Below are 25354 nucleotides of genomic sequence, written 5' to 3' on the forward strand. Positions count from 1 at the left end.
AACTTAAAAATCATTTAAGTTTAATATTTTAAACCTTTACTGTTATTGTCAACCTGTGCATTTCCTGCACAGTAATGATTGCCACTTGTTTCCACTACTGGATATGAATTAACAGTATTTCAACCACTATAAGCTGTAAGTAGTCATAAACTACATGAGCTCAGACCAAGGTCAGGCTTCAATTTTAGTGATTTTTTTGTCCAATCTATTTATTCTAATGATGAGAATTTGCATTTCTGAATTGTGAGGAGGATAGGGTAAGCAAAAACATATCCAGATGCATATCGGTTCAAAACATTTGCATCAGTAGTCATCCTACAAACCATCTGACAACAGTTATGGAGTTTTAGCCAATCGGAAGATTTAAACCTATGATGATGTAAGAATGAAAAAAGGGCCCTTCTGTTGTGAAGCAATGCTCAACTTCATAGATGAGAGTAAAGGACCTAAAAATGGCTGGGTAAAATTGTTGTTGACATTGGGAGTTTTCTGAATTTTGTCAAAAAAAAATTTTAGACATGAAATTAAAATACATAGTTTGATTACGTTTGACTAGTAGCCTTTTCTTTTACATTATTTTGTAATAAGAATCATTCATGTCTTTGATTTAAACATTTCCAAAAGTTAAACACATTAGCTTCCGGATAAGTAATTCTACACAGCAGCATAAGTACAATAGCAACTGGGTCAACGTCAAGATGAATGTTCGTTGTTATGACTCCATTATTAATGAACGGGGAGTTCCTGATTCAGGATGCTTTGCAAACAGACAGTAGAGAAAGGATACGTCTGTTGCTGTTACATGCAGTGGGTAAAATTCTGTGTGTTCCTTCATTTATCATGGATGCAAGTTTAACTTCTTAATTAAGAAACAAAGAAGAAAAACAAGGATTGTTTGTTATCGTTTGATTATACCATATCTTCTTCTGCTCACCACCACAGTGATTTGTGCAACATACAAAAATAAATCTTGATTCTTATAAAATAACTCGCCACATCCTGCAAAGTTGTCTTTCAACAACAGCTCCCCTGCAGCTCCCAGCCTTCCGCTGTGATGCACTGTTTCACGGAGCAGAAACAAAGAAGCTCACAACACACATGACTGCACAACGCGAGGTAGAAAATGAGCCATTTCCCTCTTAGCAATTCTGTTTACAGTTTCCATTACACCCATCTTTACTATCCCGGGTGTGCTTCAGCACAAAAGGTCTAATTTCAACTAGACCTCACTAGATCTGGAAAGTTGCCTGATACTGAAGGTTAGTAACAAATATGGCAGACTTAAAAGTTAAAGATAAGTATTTAGAATTTTACCTTAGCTTTAATAAAATGTTTGAAATTGTGGAGAGAGATGTCTCAGGGATCCTGCAGTCTACTTCATGAAGTCAAAACTTTTCAAGCTTGGTATCTGAGCACATGATCCTAACAAATGCTGGTGGCTTGTAAATCTACAATATAGCCTTTGTTCCAGTGTACTCTGTAGCTTAAGACTTAAAACTGTGTAAACAGGTTAATACACCCATATGCAAACACTTCTGCTCCAAAACAACAGAAGCTGTATGATTTTTTTGTACAAGCTTTTAAAAACTGCTTCATTTTTAAGCTTGTTAACCTTGAGTCATAACAGGCAGCGTTAAGATTTACAACCCAGGCCATCAGTATCTGCCCTCCTGTCCTGCTGAGCCTTGAACGACACATAAATTACCATAACTATGACAGCAGATGACCATTTCTCGCCCTTCTCCCCACAGCGGGAGCCACAGCGGCTTTTAAACACAATGCTCTGATTTCAAATGAACTCAGACATCATGAAGTCTGCAGCTACCCCCCCCTCCAGGAAGCGCTCTGGGGATCCTTTTTGACTTTGACCACCTCTCACATTTGCAATTCATCATTTGTCTTTCCCAGCATCACAAAGCCACCAGTCCCAGCACCAGCAACTGCTTTGTCATTACAACGACAGAGAGATGGGTTGCATTAATTGTGTCCTGCAGGTAATGGAGGACAATGCAACGGTCTATTGACCTCAGCTTCAGGTAATGCATTGCTAAACACCGTAGAAGTAAAGGAATAAAGATGGTGGGAAAACATACAGCACATCACCTCTCATGCTGGGTCTAAAAGTCCTATTTACATATTGGTGTCTCGTGTAGGAGCACAGATGAGCAATGGAAGATTGAAACTGATCCACGGTGGATACGCCTTTCAGCTGGCAATGACTGCAGGCACAGAGTCAAATTGCCATGTATGTGTGAGGAAGGGGGTGGTACGAGCAGCACACCTCTCTAACCTGCAACACTTTTGTCACTCACAATACAAAACTGTAAAAACAAACCGATTCAACTCCGAACACCTCTGTTTGGTCTCTGATAATTACCAGAGACAGCTGTGGTGTCACAGCCATGTCTATTAGGCCTATAAAGTGTGACAAATGTTTGGAATGGACCAAGATTATTTAAGATCCCAATATATGGGTATAAAATGTGTTTCTTGAAATACTTTAATTTGGGATTTATTTAAGCAGGTAAGTCAAATGATCTGCTAATAAAATTAGTATTTTGGCCTCGCAAGTAATTACAAATGTTACATTTAAAATGAGATAAAAGAGTTGTTTTATTCTTATTTTAAGTGTAAATATTTCATTTCATTTACTTACTCTTAAATCACTTTTTCTCTGTTACTCAAATTTGTAAGCAACTGGATCAATTATCTTCTTCTGATAAACAAACCAAAGCCTTACAGTTAAACCACATTCATGACACCAAGTTAGAACTTATCACCTGTTTTGCAGAGCAGTGTTTTCGTTTTATGCAAAACACAAATGTGTTGCAATGCCAAAACACACAGCAGCCATAATGACTTACCTTATTGTGTGCAAGCAGGTGTGATCCTGTTTTCTGCCAAGCAGTCGGCAAAAGATGTCTCGCAAATAATTTGAAAGCACTTTTTTAGATCCTCTGCAGTGGATTCATGGCAGCATGTCTATGAATGATACTCTGCTGGAGAACAGAGAGAGCAAAAGAGGGGGAGTGACTCTCCTAGCCCTAACCCACCCACCCCCCTACGCACACTCCAGCTGATTTTTTTTTTTTGCACTCTTCCTAAGCTATAAATCTATTGCAGCAGGAATGCTACATCTCTCCCTCTATAATTTGCCTCAAAGGGAAATGTGAAATTTTATCTAATTGCAGTCTTCTTTTTTTTTTAACACAGAAAAAAGTTTTTTTTTCTCCTATTCCACTAAATACAAAATTAAAGACCCTCAACTACTCCAGATCATTCAAGTTGCAGTTTGATAATATTTATTTGGCTTCACACACTTGTTGACTTTATGGACATCCTATTCAGTCTATAAGGTTAAACTGATCTCAACCAACCCTTCTGCAGCTGAAACAGCTTCCACTCCTGTAGTTAGGCTCACAATCACAAAAGAGTGTTGTGCTTACAACTTATTAGTCTCTTCCTTCCAACCATATTCAAACCTAAAGGAGCCTTTTGGATGGAAGCTGAAATGTCCATTTGTCTTCAATCTAAAGCACTTTGGAGAGAAACAAGGCACTTCAAGAATGATTTTTGTTCCTTCTACTTATAGACATAACTAGATCTAAAGCACCTTGATTTCTTGGGTTCTCTATATTCAATATTCAACTAAACTTACAACTAAACAGAAACTTGGAATTAAATATATTGGACATTTCACTGCAAGATTTAAACCTGGAGAAAGTAATCTTGATTTGACATTCCTTTTCAAGGTTAAAAAGTAAACTTAGTCAAAATTGATTTTAGAAAATGAAAAAACAATTTCTAAAGATTTAAGCAACCTAATGGACTAAATGAAAAGAACAAAACACCCCTGGAATAGTAATTAAATATGCTGCGATGGAGTCTTTCTTTTCAAGGTGATGGAACTACAGAGGACACTGCAGAGAAAATAAAGAGGAGAAAACGCAAGAGTGAGGGCAACACACTGCCTCTTCAACAGGAGCCTACATCATGTGCACCAGAAAACAGCTTCTCTTGCACGCTAAGCAGTGAGACGTGCTCTGAGAAGGTGCGTGAGAGACACCCTGACAGCCAGAGATGAATGACTATGAACTTATGTGGTCTTCTGCGCATACTCAGAAGATGAATCTTCCAAAATAAAAAAAAATATAAAGAGAAAAGTCTGACGTAAAATTCTCTACAGACAAAACTCAGACTTTAAAAGTCATTAATACCTTGCTAATTTAAGTCAGATAATAAAGAATCACCAGCCCAGCTTCCCCTTCAGCAAGCTTCAACATAATCAGCAACCCCTCACACCCCCAACAAGGACTGTTCCCCCTGCTGCCCTCTAGGAAGAGGCACGACCAGCTGGTTCTGGAACAGCTTTACCCCCGCTGCCATATAACTATTGAACTGCTGAAAACTTAAATCAAGTCAAAAATAGAGACCCTGCATCACACTGATAACATCATACTTGCACCACACGGCAAATCATCAAAATAGAACTCAACTAAGTGTTTCTAATGCATTTTGCATTTATTTATTTATACTGATCTGAATGGCTTTTGCTCCATGTCTCTCCTACACTGTTTACATTTTAATTGGCGTCGGACTTTACAAATGGAAATGTTCATCTTCACTAGTAAACTGCAGCTCATTCACTGTCGGAAAGCTGTATGTAAAGAAATTCCGTTTTGTATACATTATTTTTTCACATAATGACAATAAAGTTTGTATAAGTTCATGAGGCTAAGGAGGGATTTGACCCTGATAACAAAAGTAGCATGTCTTTCATACAGACAAAACAGCTTTGTAAAGAGAGGGATTATATGTGATGAAGCTCTGAACCTGATATAACATAACTGGGGTTACAACATGAATTGCACAAAACAACTCCCTGTTCCTACATTTATCTTTTTTCAATTAGCAAAAAAAAAAAAAACAGCTGCCTTGTGATCTAGAAGGGATTTGGAAGCGAATTATAAAGCATGAAGTTATTCTAATTAACACACTCTGTAACCCTAAGTACTTTACCTTTCTTGTAACAAACAGAACACGGATTGAAGAAAAGGATTAAAGATGAGGGTCAAGCCTGAGGACGTGTCTATTGTCACCACAGGCATTTCAGAATTGTAGATCTCTTCTGTGCAGCTGAGCCAAACTAAAAGCTGTTTTTTTTTTTTTTCAATGCTGGCAGAGCAATATTAAGCCTGTACTCAGTTAGAAGCTGATGGAACTGGATGTCCAGTGCATTGATTGCTCTGGAGCCATTTGGCAGGTGAAGAAAAAAGTACAGACTTCCACCACTAATTTACATAACAGGTCCAGTCTAGGGACACAGATCTGTTATACTATTTGATAAAATACCATTTAATACAATATCATGCAAAGAAAATGAATGATTTTACTCATTTTATTGCCGTAAATAAACACAGTCAACAAAGCTCCAAGTTCTTGTTTCTTAAATTTTCTTTCAGTTTCTATTGAAACTTCATGACGAGTTGAAAATTGTGTATATTTACAGTAAATCTAGAATATTTGGCCCCTGATGGTGAAGCTAAGAAGGGAAAGGGTCGAGAGCAAAGTGGAATTTTACTGCCTTGAAATGGCAATTGTCCAATTATATAATATAGAAAAAGGTAACCATGTTTGTATTAGGATGTTTAAGTTCAAAGGAAATCATTTACATGCAAAAATGAGACCATGCAGCACCCATGATAATGGCTTTGAGAGAGAGGTCCAAAGAAGTGCTTCTGGTAGGTAACAGACATTTTTTTTTAAAGGCAATGTGATTGCGTTATCCGCTGCAATATTTTGGGTTTTTTATGGTGCTTTCCTTTGATGTTATTCTGACCAGTAAAACTAAACATGTTCTGTTCCCAGGCAGGCTTCACACAAGAAGAACACTAGGAAAAGAAAGTGAGAATGAAAAGGTGTTATAAAGTAATGCTAAAAAGGTTCTCAGACAAGCAGTTTTGAATATTTCAAGTGCTTATCTTCTTAGATTAAGGTCATTTTCATCCCGATGTGGTTTAAATGTATTATATCTTTTGCTGGGTTATAACTTTTGTCACCAACACAGGCTGCTTTTTTTAGAATGAGCCTCTTTGTCTTTTTCAAATTTCTGAATGTGATTGCTGAGATTTCTTTAAATGCCATTTTAGGTTACTGTGTCAGGATCTGACAAATAAATTATTACTTCTTTGTTCTCCTGAGGGGTTTTTAGTTCCCCTATAAAAGTGAGCAGGGTTCAAGCCTTCCTGGAGGCATCGGAGCCCATGTCTAACTGGCTAAATCACAGTCCTGTTGCCTAGAAGAGCTTAGATAAAGGTCAGTTAATAAATAGCTGCAGTGTTTTATTATAGCAACTGTGCATAGGGTAGCTGATCCAGTATTATTCAAAATGATGCAGTTGTGATCTTAAATCCTTTATAGTTCTCTATTAATGTGAAGGACATGAAGTCACTGCAAACACTACTGATCATAAAGAAGTTTTATTTTAGTTCATGAGGGCACAGTAGCCCCGCAAAATGCATTTTAGAATGATTATACCAACATAAAGCCAGTTATCCACAAAAAGATTAAGATTTTTTTTGCCAGCTGAGGGAAAAATGAAATCCATGAAAATGAAGGATCACTTGCTTTTATTTTGCTCACATCCTCTTTCACACCTGAATTCCTCAGAGGAAACGGTTGATCCATTGTATCAAAGAGCACCCTACACAACTGATATCTGAAAAAGGAGGAATATAAGCACTGTGCAAGACATGAAAGCAGTAACTAGTGTCTGGTAGAGATCATTAGTGGATGATCCAGTGGTCTCCAGCTGAAGGTTGGCTCTCGAGAGCCAACATCAAAGACAGCGGTATGGGAAAGCAAAATAATTTAGAGCCCTTGGAAAAAGGCTTGAATTTGTTGGACAGGATTAATGGTATATAGCCTAGGTGGCTGCACTACAGTGTTACTAATTAAGGATGCTTTAATCATATTAAAGTGCATATTCACAAGCTGCGTTTGGTCAGCACTATGCTGAGCAAGCCACCCACCCCCCCACACATAAATTAGCCAAGGAGAATCTGAAACACAAGAAAACCACAGAAATAAGTTTATTTTAGCACAGTTTTAGAATGGACTAAGGAAATTCAAAGTTCTTAAATATAATTTCCTTATTATAAAAAAATTATGCAAATTATTTGACAAAAAACTAACATAAACAGGCATTCTTTAACAAACAACAACCAAAGAGATTTTTTTTTAACCATTTTTGCAGCAAAAATATGTTTATAGTTGGAGAAAAAAATCAGGGAACAGTGAGAGGGCTTCTCTTTTCAACTGCATACAAATACTATACATTTTACAGTGTCTATTATTAAAAAATAATAAATAATTAAACTTTACTAATCTCACATTGAAGAAATTTACCTCTGCATTTAACCCACCTCCTTTGGGAACAGTGGGCTGCCATCATGGGGCGCCCAGGGAGCAATCTGGGTTAAGGGTCTTGCTCAGAAACCCAGAGCAGCAGTGTAGCAGGGTTTCAAACTCACAACCTGAGGATTCCAAGCTCTATGCCCTAACCAATAGGCCACCACTCCCTATTATTAGCTAATGCCAACAAAGATAAGATTCAATATTCAGACATTAAGAAATTGGCAGGTGAATAAAGTTAGATGATATTATCTGATCAATAATTTTCCAAGTAAATTTTTAAACATCTTGTATCTTCCTATTGGTAGACACACGCCAAGTGCTGCATATGTCATTCTAGGAAACTGCTAATGGATTAAGAAGAGTCAGTGTCTATTCTCAGTATCGGTGAATCAGGAATTCAACCTTACATTCATTTTATTTTTTTCAAAACCTGCATGTATAATAATATCCAAGTGCTACATAAAGGTCCACAACATTCTATGGCTTAGGAAGCTTAAGCCCCAAATGCTTCTAAAGAGTAACCTAGATCAAAAGAATAAAAGATAATTTGGATCAATTTATGAAAAATTGTAATATGTTTCCACAACTCCACTACATTTCATGTGTGAAAAAAGTACTCAGATTTTCAGTAATTTAAAAAAGGTTTCCTTTATTAGGTCTCAGTACTGAAAAAGTAGGGGGAAATGATTAGATATTCAAAAAAAGGTAAAAAGTGACATGTTTTGAGCTTATTTTCTAACGCTAGAGGGAGTACAACAAAGATGTCTGCTCTGGTCTCTTATTTCCTTCAGCTACTGTCTATAATGAAAGATACTGGATTCAATCATTTTAATTAATAAAGCTGTTTTAGATCAAGTTCTCTCTCCTGCATAGTGGGACATCATCTCTGCTTCTGATATAAATAAATTACGACCGTTTTAACACGCTTGGGACAACATTTTCAAAGCTGACCTTAAATATTTTAATGTTTTAGTTAATGTATAGTTTTGGTTTTAAAAAGCAAAAGGGTATGTTGATTATTAAAAGATTGACTTGTCAAAGCTTTAAAAAAAACAAATATGCATCAGTGAGAGATTCCTATATTCTTTTAAGTTGATTTTTAAGCATGCCTGCTGTTCAGGACTGAAACTAAAGGGAACTGTGATCTGCATAATTATGTCATTCTATTATTTAATGGTGGGTTAACCAGACGTCAAGAAGAATTTGCTCCTAACTTTGTGTTATAATGAGAAATGTCAGAATTAAACTTTTGATGTAAATAATCTACAAGGTTTATCAAAATTAGCCTTGATATTTGCAAGCATATAATAGAAATAACAAAAACATTTTCTTTTTCTATGTATGATATTTTAAGCACAGTTCATCACCAAGTCAACCCAAAACTTTACCAAGTTCCTTTGGGTGATCCTGCAGCAAAGTCTCCATGAAGTGACTCATAGCCTCAGCAGTTTTGTGCACTTAGTATCCATTATTCATCCTAAAACTACAAGACTCGATCAACCATGTGAGGCTGGAGACCATCGCCATGTGCATTTCTGACAGCTCCTCCTGTGTTTTTGCTCAGAGGTCTAGAATAAGAGGAATGGAGCAGCACTTAATGTTTATTCATCACAGTCTTTCTAACCTTAAACACATACTAGGACCCCAACTTTCAAATAGCAGTTAACCTTTTGTTAGAGCTCTTATTTTGATGGATTTATCGACGTCAAAGCTGGCTTTAATCCTTACGTTTTTCAAGAATGCAAATCACACTCTGCAAATATTAATCTATGGCGATAAATATTCAGGAAGAATTCACTATTTTATTGTTATTTAAGTCCATATCTTTTTGTACTGGAAACATTTTCAAATTGCCGAATCTGTCTTTTTGTTAATGGATGAAAACAGCGTGGGAGCCGAGAGGGGTTGGGCTATATTACTCTACATTTGATATATGTAGCCTGAGAATGACTTTCATTTACATCACTTTAAAAGACTTTCAAAAGAAATTGTATAAAATCAATATTAGTGATTTTATATCCATAACAGTCAAAACCATATTCAGCTTTACTGATCAAGATTTTGTTCACAAACAAGGATATTGACTTTGGCTTAATTAAAAACCACACAGCACACAGACATCAACTATAAATGTATAGAATTAAGGGCTGAAACAATGATTATTGAAATAACGTCAAATAATTTAGTAATCAATTAATCGTCAAATGGAGTATAGAGACTAAAACATGCCTTTAGCTGCCAGAGCGACCCACTTAGAGCAGCAATTCTACAAAAATTTTAAAATCCCTTTTTTCATCTGTCAATATGCTCTTTCCAGAACTCTATAAGTGGAAACGTTTTAGTGTCACCTGGTTTAATTTAATAGAAAATCTTCTTTAAGGAACCTTATTAATAATCAACTGATCAAAAAATTATTGGCAGATTGATTGATTTTCCAAATTAATCTTTAGTTGCAGCCCTAATGGAATAAATAAAATGAAGGATAAAAGGAACAACTGTTAAGTATTTGGATATAGAGACAATTATGTTATAAAATGAAAAGCAATAAAGAATAGGAAGGTTGTGGTAGTGCAAACAGGCTTAAATTGTTTCACAACAAAGTAGCTGACTACCTAGGATGTGTACAATGTATATTGATAGTGATATGCTTTAAACACTTCTTTACAGTATAAGTGAACTCTATAATAAGGTACTAATGCATAAATAAAGGTAAAGCACTGAGCTTAACTTGATTTATTGTTCCAAGTATATCCTTTTGGGACCAATAACTATTTATATTGAAAGGTTTTTACTTTGTTGTTTACATTTAGGCTTTTCCAGATCTCTACCCTTTCTGCTGTTTTTGTTTTATGTTTTCACAGTGAGACCAGACTATATTAATTTAACATACATGGTACATTGTGTAGTCACAAGTTACATTGTAATGCATGGTTTATCTTGATGATAACCCTACATGCTTTATTTAACGTTAACTCTACACAAAACATAGCATCTGAATGTAAATGTGGACTTTGCAAATGAAAGCAGAGTTATGCGCCAGTGGGATGGAAATGAATAATTCAAAAACAGCACTTATGAGAGTCATGCATGCACATATCAAGAAACCACTGTGTTTGTGGTATCACATACATGAAGAAACAAGTCATGGATTGTCCGAAAAGCTGGCAAATTAGCATATGAATGTGGAGACATTCTTTCGTGAGCAGACAGTTGGATTAACATTGGAGATCTTTCAGAAATACACAACATGAACACGAGCCAGAGAAGAAGAAAAGTGGCTGAAGCTCAACCAAAGGGACAAACAGTAGGTCAGCTCTGTGAACAGGCATGTCACACAGATGGGTTCATGTTACCACCTTTAGGACACATCTCTGAACACTGAGGTCATTCTCCCTGGGGGGTCTATCTCACTTTTCCACTTCAGCAGCCAAATTCAGATTGCTTATGTTCAATCATGCATAAATTCTGCAATCACTCATTTTTTTTCTGGTTTATTTTATTTAACCAGGAAGGTCTTTGAGATTAACATCTCTTCTATGGGGGAGACTTGACCAAGGGGGCAGACAAGCAAAAGTTATAACCATTTTTTTCTATTTGACATCAATATAAACAAATAAAACAAATTAGAGACAGGCTAATACAGCAATAAGATTAATTTTAAGGAAAGCAGCATTACTGTTTTTATTTACAGAAGTCTCTAAAAGATCTTTAAACTCTCCCAGACAAAGCCATTCATCTTTCTTGTTTAAATATTATTATCATCCAGTGACAAAGGCCTAAAACAACAGAATAGAATAAAAAGTTCAGAAATTAATCAGGGTTCTCTATAGAATTAAGTTTTACAAATCAGAGCAAGATTTTAAAAGTATTAAGAAGGTACTCAAATAAGAAAGCTGTTCACTCAGTGTCTATTAGCGCATCTAGAAATGTCTGGTCTGAGTGCGTCTTTAGGATTTAGGATTATGAAGCACACATTACATTGGGTTCGAAATAAGAAAAAATAAATAAAATGAAGCGCAGAGAAGGCAGCATGCATCTAAATTATGACATAAAGGTAAAGAACATAAAAAAATCGAACCTATTTATGTATACCTCTAATAAAGAAAGGCCTAATGACTTCCATATAAACCTAGTCTAAGCTTCAGCTTTTTGATCAAATGCTCAACTTGAAAAAAGGTTCTTATTTTGCTAAACACCACAATAGTTGTAGGAAATTTGAAGTTATCTGAGACATTGGACACATTCGTGGAAACTGATATTGATTTAACTCTATTCACATAAAGATCCAGGGTTTGGGTAACTTAATATTTTTAACAGCTGAAATACAGTTTAAAATTTGTTAACATTTAAGAAGGTTACAAGATGAGTAAAAAGCGTCCTCTATAAAAACAGGAACTTTAATGCATAAATATTATTCCCGGGAATATCTTATTAGCAAAAAAAAAAAAGAAAGAATATTGGGCTGAACATTGAGGCTTGTACCCTCATAGTACAAGTACCATCACCAGTGAAAATATACATTTATCACCAGTGTCTGAAAGAATAGTATGACAAAAACCAAAAGTCAGACTTATGAATCCAGTATGAGTTTAATGTTTATATGAAATTCAAGAAATCTAACAGTAGTCGGGCTGCAACTTACGATTATTTTTTGCAAATTGATTCATCTGTCAAATAATTTTTCGATTATTCGATAGCAAAAGGTTCTTTAAGGAAGACTTTTTGCCAAACGAAACCAGGTAAAACTAAAAATTTTACAACCGAGGAGTTCTGGATAGAGCATATTGACAGATGAAAAAGATTTTCATCTTAAATGCAAAATGTTTACATATTTTACATAAGTGGGTTGCTCTGTCAGCTAAAAGCATGTTTTAGAGTCTCTAACTCCAATTAACGATTAAGCGATTACTAAATTAGATGACGATTATATCAATAATCAGTTAATCACGATTAATCCGATTAATTGTTTCAGCCCTAAATAGCAGTAGCACGTTTAGATATAAGGTTATATTGGTAGGATTTGGGGGAGCCCACCTAACAAGGCATTACATATACTGCACATGACATAAACATAAAACCTGTGATGTTATTTCTCAAACAAACTGTAACAAAGAAAGCTTTAATGCATTGCCTCTCTTTCAAATTAGATCCTTCTCTTGTTATATTTACATAAGCTGTTATATTTACATAACCTCCAAATCTCCAGGCTACTGACAGAAGAGGCACTGTTGTCAAACCAGTTTAATTTACATTTCAGTTGTAATGGCTCATCATCAATACAAGCTGTTGAGAGGGAACTGCCTCCCAGCAAAGACTAATATTGTCTTGATCTAAGAAAAAACTTTATTTCTTTTAGCAGGCAGCAGGGGCGGAGCCAAATGGTGGGCAAGGGGTGGCCATGGCTACTCTTAGACAATCATTAGCCACCCCTGCAGCCACCCCTACCATTTTCTCCCTCTAATACAGACAGCGGCAGCAGTAATACTATCAAGAGGAATGTTTAAACTTATTAAACATTAAAATTTTTCATATATTAATAGTAACTTGACAACTAAAACGCAGTGGTTAATTATGCATATCAAAATACTAACATTAAAGTTGATATATACAGAATTTATGCTCTTTTAAGACCCTAATTTTGTGTTATATGGGGTAAAGAGAAAATTATGTGTCTCTGCAAATAATCAAGGAGTTTTCAGTGAAATCATAGATAAATAACTACTTTAATAATAACTTTAACATCCATTTAATGTAGATATTAATACATGTATGTTATGCAGAACAATTTTTGATAAAGTAGGAAAGTAATGACAATGGAATGTTTGCTCCAAACATTTTGTCCATTATACCTTTTATTTAGACAGTATGGATGTTTATCTGCATCTATTTGTAATCAAATAGATGCAGGTTCTGGCGCCCATCCGCTTTCGGCCACCCCTCAGTTTACATTGGTTTTTCATTGGCCACCCCTATTAAAATTTTCTGGCTACACCTCTGGCAGGCTGAGCCTCATAGCAGCCGTTTAACGTGAAATGCATATCAAACAACTCCATCATGTACTGTTAGTGCCCCAAAAAGGAGCAAAAGATATAAACTCAACTCGCTTATCGTTCATGCTGCTGAAATAAAAGCAATCTAAAAGTGAATGTGCAAAGGAAATAGAAATAAATGAGTATTAGACTACAAATAGCTCTGAAAACAATGCATATAACATCACAGAGGGGGGGAAACATGAAGAAGATACTGTCAGCTGCAGATTGGAGCTGTGACGCTGCAATAAACATGACAGGATGTAAGGTCACTGGAGTAAAGCAACAGCACCAATGAGAATCACCTTCCAAATGAGTCATCTGTATTTTATTTTTTTATTTAGTAGCGACAGCACCAGGCTCTCACTGGCTACAAACCTAAATAATAAAGATCAAGAGAGATTCCCCCCACTAGATCATGAAGGATAGATGTTTAGGGGTTGCAGGGAATGCTGCCTGCTCTGCATACCTAACCAGATCTCTCAGTGATGGTGTAGTCATGCAGTGGAGTTGAAATTCATATGTCTGGACATGGATGCGTTAAACCTGACGTGTCTGGTCATTCAAGCACATGCACGCTGATGCTCCCCCTCTCTGAAAAAAATAAATAAAGCGATAGTAACAGGATGGACGCAGAATACTGCGCACCCTGAGGGTGAGAAGCGCATCCTGTCGGGTTGCCCAATGGACCGCACCGCAGCGCGTCTCGCCTCCAGGTAAACTTGGATGACACAGTGACGCGCTCATGCGCGCACGCGGCGTTTGGGGACCACGCAGACTCATGATCGAGCGGATATTTCTCCCTCTCCCGACATACTTCCCGGTTCCCTGGCGTGTTTACATACCTGCCTTCACTTCCTCTGGGATGTGGCAGCCTTTTTTCAGAAGTATCCATTTTTCCTCACTCATCTGAGCGCGGCCGCTCCTCCGAGGTCTGTGTGCGTCCACGAACCATGCGTGTTGTTTCCACATCATTGAGAGGGGGGCGGAGTCCACGACCCTTGGAGACGGCATGCAACTGGATCATGACAATGCCACTTATTTACTCTTCGAGCCAATCAGGTGTCGGTCCATGCAAATCCCTTGCATCCCGGCAGACTGTCAGTCTAAAACTGCAAAATGTAAATATTTTTCAAATAGGCAAATTCTGCCTTTAAATAGGCCTATACGAGGTACTGATTCTATTTTATCTTATTTTATATTTGGCAATGCAAAATGTTACTACTCACATTTAATGATGCTCTTCAATACTCACTTTAATACATATATCAAAATTTTAAATCAAAATCTTAATGGAAATAAATGGGAAGTGTGCAATAAATTGGTGTTCTGCTTGTTGTTTTAGTATTTTATTTTTAATCTTTTTATTTTTAATTCTTATGAGTCAGTATGTAGCCTATGTGTGCGTTTTTAGCTGGTATTTGTTTTTATGTGTATTTATTGTTTCTAATGGCAGCTACTACTATGCACTGCACACCTGGGTCCATGACAAATCTACCCGAGGGGACAATAAAGTATATTCTATTCTATTCTATTCTATTTAGGTTTCTTCAAATAAAAAAAGCTGATTTGCTTTAATTATATTCTACAGCATATCTATAGTTGATGTTAATCTAATTTGTAATATTAGTAGGCCTAGTTTACGGCTACTTGTTAAATGTCAGAAGAGAACATGGTAATAAAGAGATGGTATACAAGGAACAGAGCAATCTTTAGAGGATAATGATGAAGGAATGCAGCAGCTGAACTTTATGTCCTGAACACATCTGTGTTGGGACTCTTAAGGCGCCAAATTTAGCTGCAGTATACACTTTGTGCATGCCTCCTAAAGATTTTAAAAGGCTTTATTTTACAATATTTTCAAGGGAGTTTTAACAATAAAATTGGAAAGAAGCTTAACTAGATAACACTTGCACATTCAGAAATATCTGCCTGTTGAAGTTAAACTGTTACTGAAGTGTTGTTAGTTTAAGATTGTGCTTTCAACTACTTTTATCATGTTAACTTTACTTGTTTTTGTTGTCCTTTTATTTTCCTTTAATCTCGTTTTAAACATTTAAAGCATTTTGCATTGTCTTTGTACTGAATTACGCTGTATAAATTTGCCTTGTTCTGACAGTCTCCTTATGGTTTATATTAAAAGTCACTTAGTGGATTAATTATAAAATGTAAAGTGAAGTATAAAAGAAGCAGAATGCATTTAATTGATAAAAGGGTCAACAACATCAAAATTCTCTGGACAACTTTTTTCCAATTTTCTTTTTCTTTCCATTAATATTCAAATTGTAAACTTTTCCATTGTTAGTTTTCTTGAAAACTGCTAAGTCACTGTTTCTCCCAAAGGTTCATTGATATATATTAAAATCTTCTCTCATTAAACTAAACATAAAAGATTCGCATGTTTGCCTCTGTTCATAAATCGATAGATGACATTTTAGATTTAAATTTATTGGTGCAATAATTTTACTTTTTATAACATAACTTTATAACAACTTTATGAGATGCATATTTAAGTAACAGAAAACTTTACTCTTTTTTTAAGAGTGATCAATTTCACAGGAATAGCTTAGCTAAAAAAAAAAAAAGACACACCAGAAAATGGTGGACATTCTTTATTCAGTGCACACAGTTGAACAACGTGTGACCTCAATGTATCAGGGAGGTTTTAAACAAGATTTTTCCACCCTCTACTGGTTGGAAATAAAATCTTCAGAAGAGATTTTTGGTAGTCAAATACATCAGGAGCTAAAAAAAAAAAGGAAAGATTTTCTTTTATCTGTTTTCTTAGAGGAGCAATAACTGCTTAAAACAAATAGTGTCTACTTATGCCAACAATTGAGCATACCCAAATCTAATTATACAAAAAGATAAATATATACAGGCATGTGTAGTATATACAGAAAAAAAAAGTATCTCTGGTGAACTTAAAATCAGGCTGAGTAACTTAGTGATGGAAAAAAGGAGCAGGTCTGAACAGAAGATTTAGCGGCACCTGGTGCTCACAGAACTCCTTGCTAAAACAGATTAGTACAAACCTGTCACAGATGTTTTTCACACTCCCCTTTTAGGCTCATTTATAAAACATTTTCTACCATCTCCCTCTTTGAAATGGTGGGCGCCCAAATCCTGGTCTGATCACCCGGAAATGCCCCCTTGGCCCATCATTCATCATCTCTGGTCCCATGGATGGATGCCGTTGGAAAGGAGGACCGCGTGGGGGAAAAGGTAGAGGCATTCTGAATCTATTGGACGGAAACATGGGCTCTCCTTGCGTTATTTGCGAGGGCATGCGTTGCATGTTTGGAGGACCTGGGAATGGCCGCATGTTAGGATTTTGCATGCCAAGGGGAGGCTGCAGAGGTGGCATTCCATGTCTGGGGGGACCCTGCATGGCTGTAGGGTTAGGCATCATCATAACAGGTGTTGCTGGAGTCCCTAGGTGATCGCAAGCACCAATAGTTGACGACGGATCTTGCTCAACAGGGGAATCTTCTGCAGACTCCACTAAACCTTTATTATTTCCTGTTGTAAAAAGAAAACCATGATGTTTTATCGACTCCACATACTGTAAGAAGTAACCACAGAAGCAGAAGAAAAAGCAAATAATGACAAAAAAGTAGTAAAGTAGTAGGTACCACATTTAAAATAATGCTAAAAAATATTAGAAATTTGCAGCATATTACAGTCTTTAAAGTTTACCTCCTACTAGATGTGCAGGATCAAACTCTGAGGGTAAGAAAGGAGCTCCTCCCAGGGGTAAAGATGTCGGTGAAAGCATGTTAGGAGCAGGAAAAGAAGGTGGACTTCCAATTGGTTCACACTGTGGAACTGTCTGCATCTGGAAAACAAAATAAACATCAGACCAACCTTATTAGAATTTAGAGTCAGCGTTACAGACCATACTGACAGAAATGTTGCATTTGATTCAAAAGCATCAAGAAAATACATTTGAAATTAAAAATAGTAACAGTACTGTTATTTGGCAGTGAGCAATGGACCATGGACAGTTGTCTTTAATTTCTGCTATATTTTGGGTTATGTCAGGAACCAATAAGAGCGTTATTTATAGTTTGAATTATGTACAAGTCTGAAGACTATACTTACCCAACAGAACAACAGCTTACTAGTTACCAGTATTCAGGTACAGGATACACCAAAGTTTATAAAATGTATATGTGTGCTGTATATTTGTTTGGTGGGCTTGCTTCTTGTTCTGTTTAGTAATCAAAATGTCTAAAAAAACATGATCTAAAAAATGTAAAAATCAAGACAGTTAATAAATAGAACAAAAAATAAGTTCTAATTTGAAAATGGTACGAGTACCTAATGGGCACCAGACTTCATGGACATTAAAACTTGAAAATAGCTGGAATACTCATATTAGCAGCTTTTAATGCCATGCTTTTAAAGAAACTCTTGATATTCAAATCTAAACAATACAAATATATTGTACAGAACCTTAATTAAATTTAATTATTCAATATACCCATTATTTCACCCAGAATAGTACTAGGTGTTTTGTTTTTTTTCTATTTTAAATCAAAGCAATTAAATTCATTTTTGTATAAAAACTTTCATATTGTCAAACTGTGATTTTTTTTGTTATGGTTATGTCATGAAAAAGTCTAAAAGAAGTTTGAGTCTAACAACAGCCTTAAAAAAAGTTAAATTTCAATGTAATCAAGATGTTAAACCATATATAGTTTTAATCCGATCCTGTTCGTTTCTCAGCAGAACATTAGAACGCTTCTTAGTCGCTCTTTTGCAATAAAATGCATAACATAGGATTTGTGCACCAACTCCTACAGAAGTGAATGTCTTTGGTTTGCAGATAAATATAAAAACAATTTGATTATTAAAATGTCATCAAGAAGTAGAAGTCAGGGCAAGAAATTCATCAGAATGTGCCTTCTTCACAGGTAATGTACTGCCTTAAGGACTTTATCTTTGATTTTTAGCTTGACTATCTTGGGAGTTTTGATTGGTCTTTGATCCTCATAGTTGGCACAAAAACAGCTAATTAATATTCTTTGGTAATGGAAAACAATATTTTGTCTCTATTAATAATCCTACCATACCTTACCTTAAGCAATAGATCGCATGGTCCTTCTTACTTATTCAACGTGTGTGCCACAATTAGCCCGCATTTCATGTCAAATTCATTCAATATGTAGCAAAGCATATTTTTGCTCATCTGTCAGAAAGAATATACAGCTGAAGTTTATAAGAGCCAATTCCCTTCTGTTCCCACAACTCAAATTTGTGGTGGGAAGGACAATGACTGAGGCAGATGGAGAAATTAGAAACAGGATATTTTCCTTTTTCTTCTTGACATTAAGTTTCAAAGTTTTAGCTGAAAAAAAAAGAAATCTGAGATTTATTCATGAATCGTCTTAAAATAGAAGATTCTTTTCTATAAATAGTGAACACACATAGGATTTTATTAAAATAATGAATCACTAAACCATGATAGAAGAATGTGTGGTGATTATATCCTACTCAGTCAATTCACTTATATCTATGACTACCTGGAGTTAAGTCTTTAATTTATAATAAAGGTAGAAAAAAAGGAAGTTTTTAAAATAAGTTAATATTACATTTTAAAAACAGAATCAACATAAAACAGAATCAAAAGATAAATAAAAATCATATATTAACAGAGTTATATATATATAAATCTGAAACATTTAAAATTGCCAAAAAAAAAAAAAAGCAGAAAATCTGTGAGGGACAAGTACTTCACATTACTAGAAGAGCGGTGGAATCAGATTCTGCTGACTGTGACTGCTTCAGGTGGATTCTTTATAGGCAAATCTTCAAAAGTAAATAAACCACACATACCTTTCCCTTTTTCAGATTATTAAAAAAAAATCTATAGGCTGATGTTACATTACTGAATTATAAAAATATACAAATTATTGCAAATTTTAATTTTAGAACAAACTGTTGTAATTACAGCCTCAAATATTTCAGGTCTCTATCAATAATGTACATCTAAAGATTGCAACTGTCAGATTATTCTTTGTGTAACATCCAAGTCAGAATAAACAAAGAGCATTGGAAACTGCATCAGTATAGGGCCTGACCTGCACCTATACAGAGTTGCGGATTTGAGCTGCATTCACAAACTTTCTATAGGACGGAGATCAGAGCTTTATGGTGGCAACTCCAAACACTGATCTGTCATGCTTGAACCATTCTGTCCATAAGCTAAAGATTGTCGTTTTTCTGAAAGATCCATTTGTGTTTTATCTTGGCACAGCAACATTTACAGCCACCCTGGAAATACACTGGAGGGGTAATTTTCTTAAAACAGCAAATTTTAATTTCAGTAGTCTATAGGACATTACGTTCTTTCCAAAAATGTTACTGTATTACAGCTTTTTATATAACTACTGGAGTGTTTGCTATAAATCTCTCAGAAGCATCTGATTTAATTAAATTAAATCTGGTCATTTTAATTAAAATACATTTTTACACTTTTACAATTTTATTTCTCACTAACACACACAGTGAATGTAGTATATTGGGTTTAGATAATTAAAACATTGTAACTTGAGGGGTTATCCTGTGTAAAACTCATTGAGGGTGCTCGAGTGCTAAACTAAAGGTGATGATAATATTAAGATAGAAGACAATGATCCAAATCAATCAGAAATAGTCTGCCATAGCTGATAAGTCTGGCAAAGCAAAAAAAGACATCCCAAAACAATTTGAAACCAGTATTTCCATTGTAAGGGAAACAATGTGTAGGTAAAAACAAAATGAAGCACATTCCAACCCATTTCCCCAGTTTATTTCACGCATGCCACAAACAAGTTCAAATTGCAAAAAAAATCAAACATTTAATTATTTTTGGAGACCTACACTAAAACTTCTGCTGCTGATGTAAATATGCATTACTCTAAAATTTGAAAGAGATAGTTTAAATTAGAATTTGACAAAAGATGTTAGGAAGTTCCCTTTGATAGCAAACAAAACCAACTAGGTCATGGGGAACAACTTGTTAAATTGTTAAGACAGTTTATGCAGTATGATTAAGAGGTTTGGGGCTTTTGAGAAATGCATAATGTAGGAAGTTTGAATACTAGCTTCAAGTAGTATTTTTGGTCATTTCTATGACTTGAAAGCCAATAAACCTCAAAGTTCAGATATAGAAGACCATTAAACCATAAAATATGGCTTTAACCAAGCTGCCATTCCACTTTTTTACACTGAAGAAAAGGAGCATGAATGTTTTATATTGGAGGGTAGTTTAGTTGCATTTCACAAGGACGTAATATTGCTCTTTTAATAAAGATGATTAACAAAATTTTTAAGTAATTTTGCTCTGATACATGCTTATGAATATTATTTTCTCAGTATCCCAGAAAAAAAAATAAGAACAACAAAAATTAATGAAGGCTGCAGGTCTGGGTGGCATCAGCCCCGGGCTTCTGAGGGGCTGCACATACAAGCTTTGTGGCTTCTTGGGATATATCTTGAAAATAAGTCTGAAGCTGGTGAAAATACCACCGTCATCAAAGTCCTCCTATGTGGTACCAGTATAAGACTGCACATCAAAAATACCTAAGCAGCTACAGGTCAGTAGCATTGATCCCACATATGATGGACCCTCAAGAGGTTGGTCCTCAACCATGTTCGCAGAGGCACGAGGAAATTCTTGGCAATCAGCAAGACACACTAATCAAGGAGTGGTTCCGTAGGAGGGGATCACAGACCTAAGCTTTCTGGCTAATATTTTTGTCACTTTTGAATATTAGTGGTGCTTTCACACTTGTGGTAGTATGAGACAGACTCTACAACCCACACAAGTGGCTCAGTTAGTACAGCTCATCCAGGATAGCACATCAATGTGAGTTGTGGCAAGAAGGTTTGCTGTGTCTGTCAGCATAGAGTCCAGAGGCTGAAGGCTCTACCAGGAGAAAGACCAGTACACCAAGAGAGGTCAAGGAGGCCGTAGGAGGGCAAAAACCCAGCAGCAGCTCTGCTACCTTCCCCTTTGTGAACAGGGGAACAGGAGGAGCACTGCCAGAGTCCTGCAAAATGACCTCCACCATGCCACAAATGTGTCTGCATAAATGGATAGACTCCATGAGGATGGTATGAGGGCCTAAGGTACATAAATGGGGGTTCTGATCAAAGACCAACATTGTGTAGGATGCTTGGCATTTGCCAGAGAACACCAGGATTAGCAAATTCACCACTGGCGCACTGTGTTTTTCACAAATGAAAGCAGGTTCACAATGAGCACATAAGGCAGAAGTGACAGATTCTCCAGACAGAACCTACAGAATCTGGAGAGTGATCTGCTGCTTACAACATCCTTTAGCATGATCGGTTTGGCAGTGGGTCAGTAATGGTGTTGCATGGCATTTCTTTTGAGGGCCGCACAGCCCCATGTGCTCACCAGAGGTAGCATGACTGCAATAAACTACCATTATATACCCTTGTGAGACCATATACTGGTGCAGTTGGCCCGGGGTTCCTCATAATGCAGGACAATGCTAGACCTCATGTGGCTGGAGTGTGTCACGTTGTACCACAGACTGTCCAGGAGTTGGCGGTTGCTTTAGTCCAGGTCTGCAAGGAGTTCCCTTAGGAGACCATCCACCACCTCATTAGAAGCATGCCCAGATGTTGTAAGGAGCTCATACAGACCACACACAATACTGAGCCTCATTTTGATTTGTTAAATGGTGCATTCAAACAGCAGGCGGTGAACGCGGTGATATCCGTGAGCCCTGCAGGTAGCTCACGGCTCTGCATTTCAGATGCAGTGTATACACCCTGGATTGCATAGTAAAATAGGAGAAGCTTCAGCTGTGTGAAGCTGATACCCAACTGACCTGAAAAAACTCAGCAAATAGGGTGAATGGCTATTGCTTCTTTAGAGGTTTGTGCATTTAAAATGGTCATTGGTAAAAAAAAAAAAAAGATAAATAAATAAGAAAAGATCATATATGCTGCTGTTGTTTTAGAGATATTAAAGGTAATTTTTTAGGTCACCCAGAGGTCAACTATCCCCACTATTAAGCTCTGAATTTAATTAAAATGATCTAGCCTCCTTTTTCAGTGGTACTTCGTATCTGCACGTTAAACTATTATTTGTGCTGATTTGTTTTTTAAGATGGAATTATTTTAAATTACGGCCGATGATGTCGCCTTCCCAGCAGACATTAGTGCTACGCTTATTTCATAATAATAATTAAACTGTATTGATCTCACACTGGAGATATTTAGCCCTGCATTTAACCCGTGCTGGAGATGAGTGAGGATGGTTGACAGTTCTAGGACGAAATTAGAATGGCTTTTTTTAAGCCACCTAAAGACCTTTTGAGAGCATTCCTTATTTCTACCTAAAGTAAATTATTATATTATATTAAATTAAAGCTGGATCAGCCTTTAGTGAGTTTTTCCACTTTGATTTTGTGTGCGACTCCAAATGCAGGCATCCATTAATTAATAATTGTGATTTCCATTGATTTCATATGACATTGTTGTCAGCACATCCAACTTTCTATGAAACAAAGCATTCATTGAGAATATTTCATTCATTTAGATTAGGGTGTTTTATGTTTTAGCCTACCTTGGCCTTAAGTGGTGCACTTCCTTCTGTACTGTTTACCAGCCAAGTGCCCGGTCTGCTAAAGCTAACCAAACCAAGCATTTAACTTACCAATTCAGAAGACAAGCTGCAACCTCTCATACCTTCTAAGCCACTTTGCAACCTTAAATCAGCACCAATGCTCAAGTGCTTAACCAATATTAGCCCTCAATTTGCTTCTTTTTGAAGAAGCCATTTCTCAAAGCTGAGCTATCTCAAGTGATCTTAGTCTAGTATTCTTATTTGTGTAGAATCCTGTCTACCATCGCTCACGGGGGGAATCCTGCAGTCAGCGACTTAATGCAATCAACAGTTTCCTAAGGAAACTTAATCAATCTGTGTATAAGTTGATTGTTTCTGTGAAGTATGTTTCTCTAAAGAATTGGGACTATATTAATAAACTGAATTGAAAATAAAAATCCCAATTTCTTTTATTTCATTAGAATTATTAAATTTCAATGCATTTTACTTGAATTATGTGTGATAAAAGGATAGATAGCAGCATATAATTGAATCACAACAAAAAGGAAAAAATCTAAAATGTTGTGTGCTTTGTATTCAGCCTCAGGAGTGTATGCTTTGGACAAACAAGTTTTGGAATAATCAAATATGCTAATCCTTAAGGTCTCAATCGAGGGACTGATAAATCAGATTAAGCTCAAATTCAGTTCAGTTTTTTTTTATTTTTATCTTTAAAGGAAATCAAAAAAATGTTAAAATAACAATAAGCTTTCATGAATTGACTGATATTGTCTCTTTCCAAAAATGTTTAAAATAAAAAGTTTATCTGGTAATAAACAAACAAAATGGATTTATTTTAAAGGATTTTTTTAACAGTACTTGCACCATTAAAGGATCAGGTTTTCATTAGCTGATTAATGATTTAATCTCATTACCGGTATATTGATGGTATTGCAAACGGTAAAGTAAGAGATTAGTTTAGAGAAAAAGTGAAGAGCTTATCCCAGCAACAGTTTTAGAGATTTAGTACTTCTTCCTTTATGATTTAAAACTGAAATGTAAATAATGGAAGAAAAATCTTGCTTAAACACTAACACTGAATTCAGTGCTTAAATGAGAGCTATCTAATTTTAGGGCTGGGGCTGAGTTAATTAAATTTGGCACTTCTTTTATAGGCTTTGCTGGTCGGTCAGAGACTTGGGCTTTTCTCTATTTCTACTTTATTGACGACAACTAGATCATATATGCAGCTCTCAGACACCCACGCAAATTATTTGGTTTTCTTCCAAGAGCCAGGTAAATCTGAATTCGGAATCTGATACCTGTACATTTTACCCTTTGTTGCGATATTTACAAGAGAGGAACCAGAACCAAGGCTACAAACTACTGGCTGATGTACAACCTAAGTGGAAATTAATCATATAATTTAAATAACATTTAACTTCAAACAATATATAATAACACTTGTGGAATCATTACATTTAACAAATCTCAAAAGCACAGTCGGTAAAATAAAAAATATTCTTTTAATCAGATCTAACCTGACAATCAGATGTAACCTTCAAAAGATAAGCTCAAGGATTCCACTGGTGTTTCATAATGCTACATGACTTTCAACAAATAGTTAAATTCATATTTCGCTGGGAGTTAGCACAAAACAAAACAAACAAACAAAAAAAATCTAAATGAGTAAGTCCTTCTTAAATTGAGCAGGTAAGTGAGACACTTTGCCATTGGAAAAAGACAATTTACATTTAAAGTAAGAAAAACAAATCTAATTCAGTCTCTTATTTAAAGTGCATAATATCTAATTATCTTATTTTAAGGCCCATCATTCTTATTCCATTGGAAATCATCTCATTTACCCACTCAAACCTCAAATAAAAGGTAAATAAGTAATATTTTAAGATTTTTTTTACTCATTTAAAATAATTTTTGCAGTACATCATTATACAAAAATATAAATCAGGAAAAGACTAAAAGAAAATCCTAATAAGTTCTTACTACTTTAAATCTTATAAGACAAGCCTGTCTGAAACCCATTTTTTCACATACAAACACTGCTTTACTTCTCCAATTCCATATTTTCCCCCAAGTTTAAATAAGATATTCATTCAAGTGCATGATAAAGTACACAATTTAAATTAGTCTGTGCTTCTTACACACATGATTTTGTTGTTCAAGTATAACGTACATGTACTTGGGCAGCAAATGAGCTCCACATTGTGCTTCCATTTGTTTGCCCTTTCTCTCCTTTTGTTTTATTTATTTTTCCTGGGGCAGGTACAAACAGTGCCAGTGCTCAGGTTCAGAGCAATCATGAGATGTGAGTAATGTTTAA

At 35.8% G+C, this 25354-nt stretch overlaps 2 protein-coding genes across 4 annotated transcripts in view; both read right to left on the minus strand.

Annotated features, from left to right (window-relative positions):
- LOC107095569 (T-lymphoma invasion and metastasis-inducing protein 1-like) overlaps nt 1-14415 on the minus strand; it is a 67160-nt gene extending 52745 nt beyond the window's left edge. Inside the window, exon 1 of one of the 2 annotated variants that reach the window (XM_015391708.1) lies at nt 14291-14415. The gene's annotated coding sequence lies outside the window, so the exon portion shown is untranslated. Of the gene's footprint in view, nt 1-2864; nt 2999-14290 lie in introns of those variants that run through there. The other variant, XM_015391709.1, reaches the window with a different exon arrangement.
- A 1636-nt stretch (nt 14416-16051) lies between these two features.
- Nucleotides 16052-25354, minus strand: part of LOC107095573 (splicing factor, arginine/serine-rich 15-like) — a 40929-nt gene continuing 31626 nt past the window's right edge. For both annotated transcript variants that reach the window (XM_015391717.1, XM_015391716.1), the window contains exons 17-18: nt 17145-17283; nt 16052-16967 (exon numbers count right to left, since the gene is read on the minus strand). In XM_015391717.1, the coding sequence (XP_015247203.1) occupies nt 16534-16967; nt 17145-17283 (573 nt within the window). In that variant the 3' untranslated portion in view covers nt 16052-16533. The remainder of the gene's footprint in view (nt 16968-17144; nt 17284-25354) is intronic.

The sequence above is a fragment of the Cyprinodon variegatus genome, unplaced genomic scaffold (assembly GCF_000732505.1).
Source record: "Cyprinodon variegatus isolate N-32 unplaced genomic scaffold, C_variegatus-1.0 Scaffold557, whole genome shotgun sequence".
NCBI classification, from domain to species: domain Eukaryota; kingdom Metazoa; phylum Chordata; class Actinopteri; order Cyprinodontiformes; family Cyprinodontidae; genus Cyprinodon; species Cyprinodon variegatus.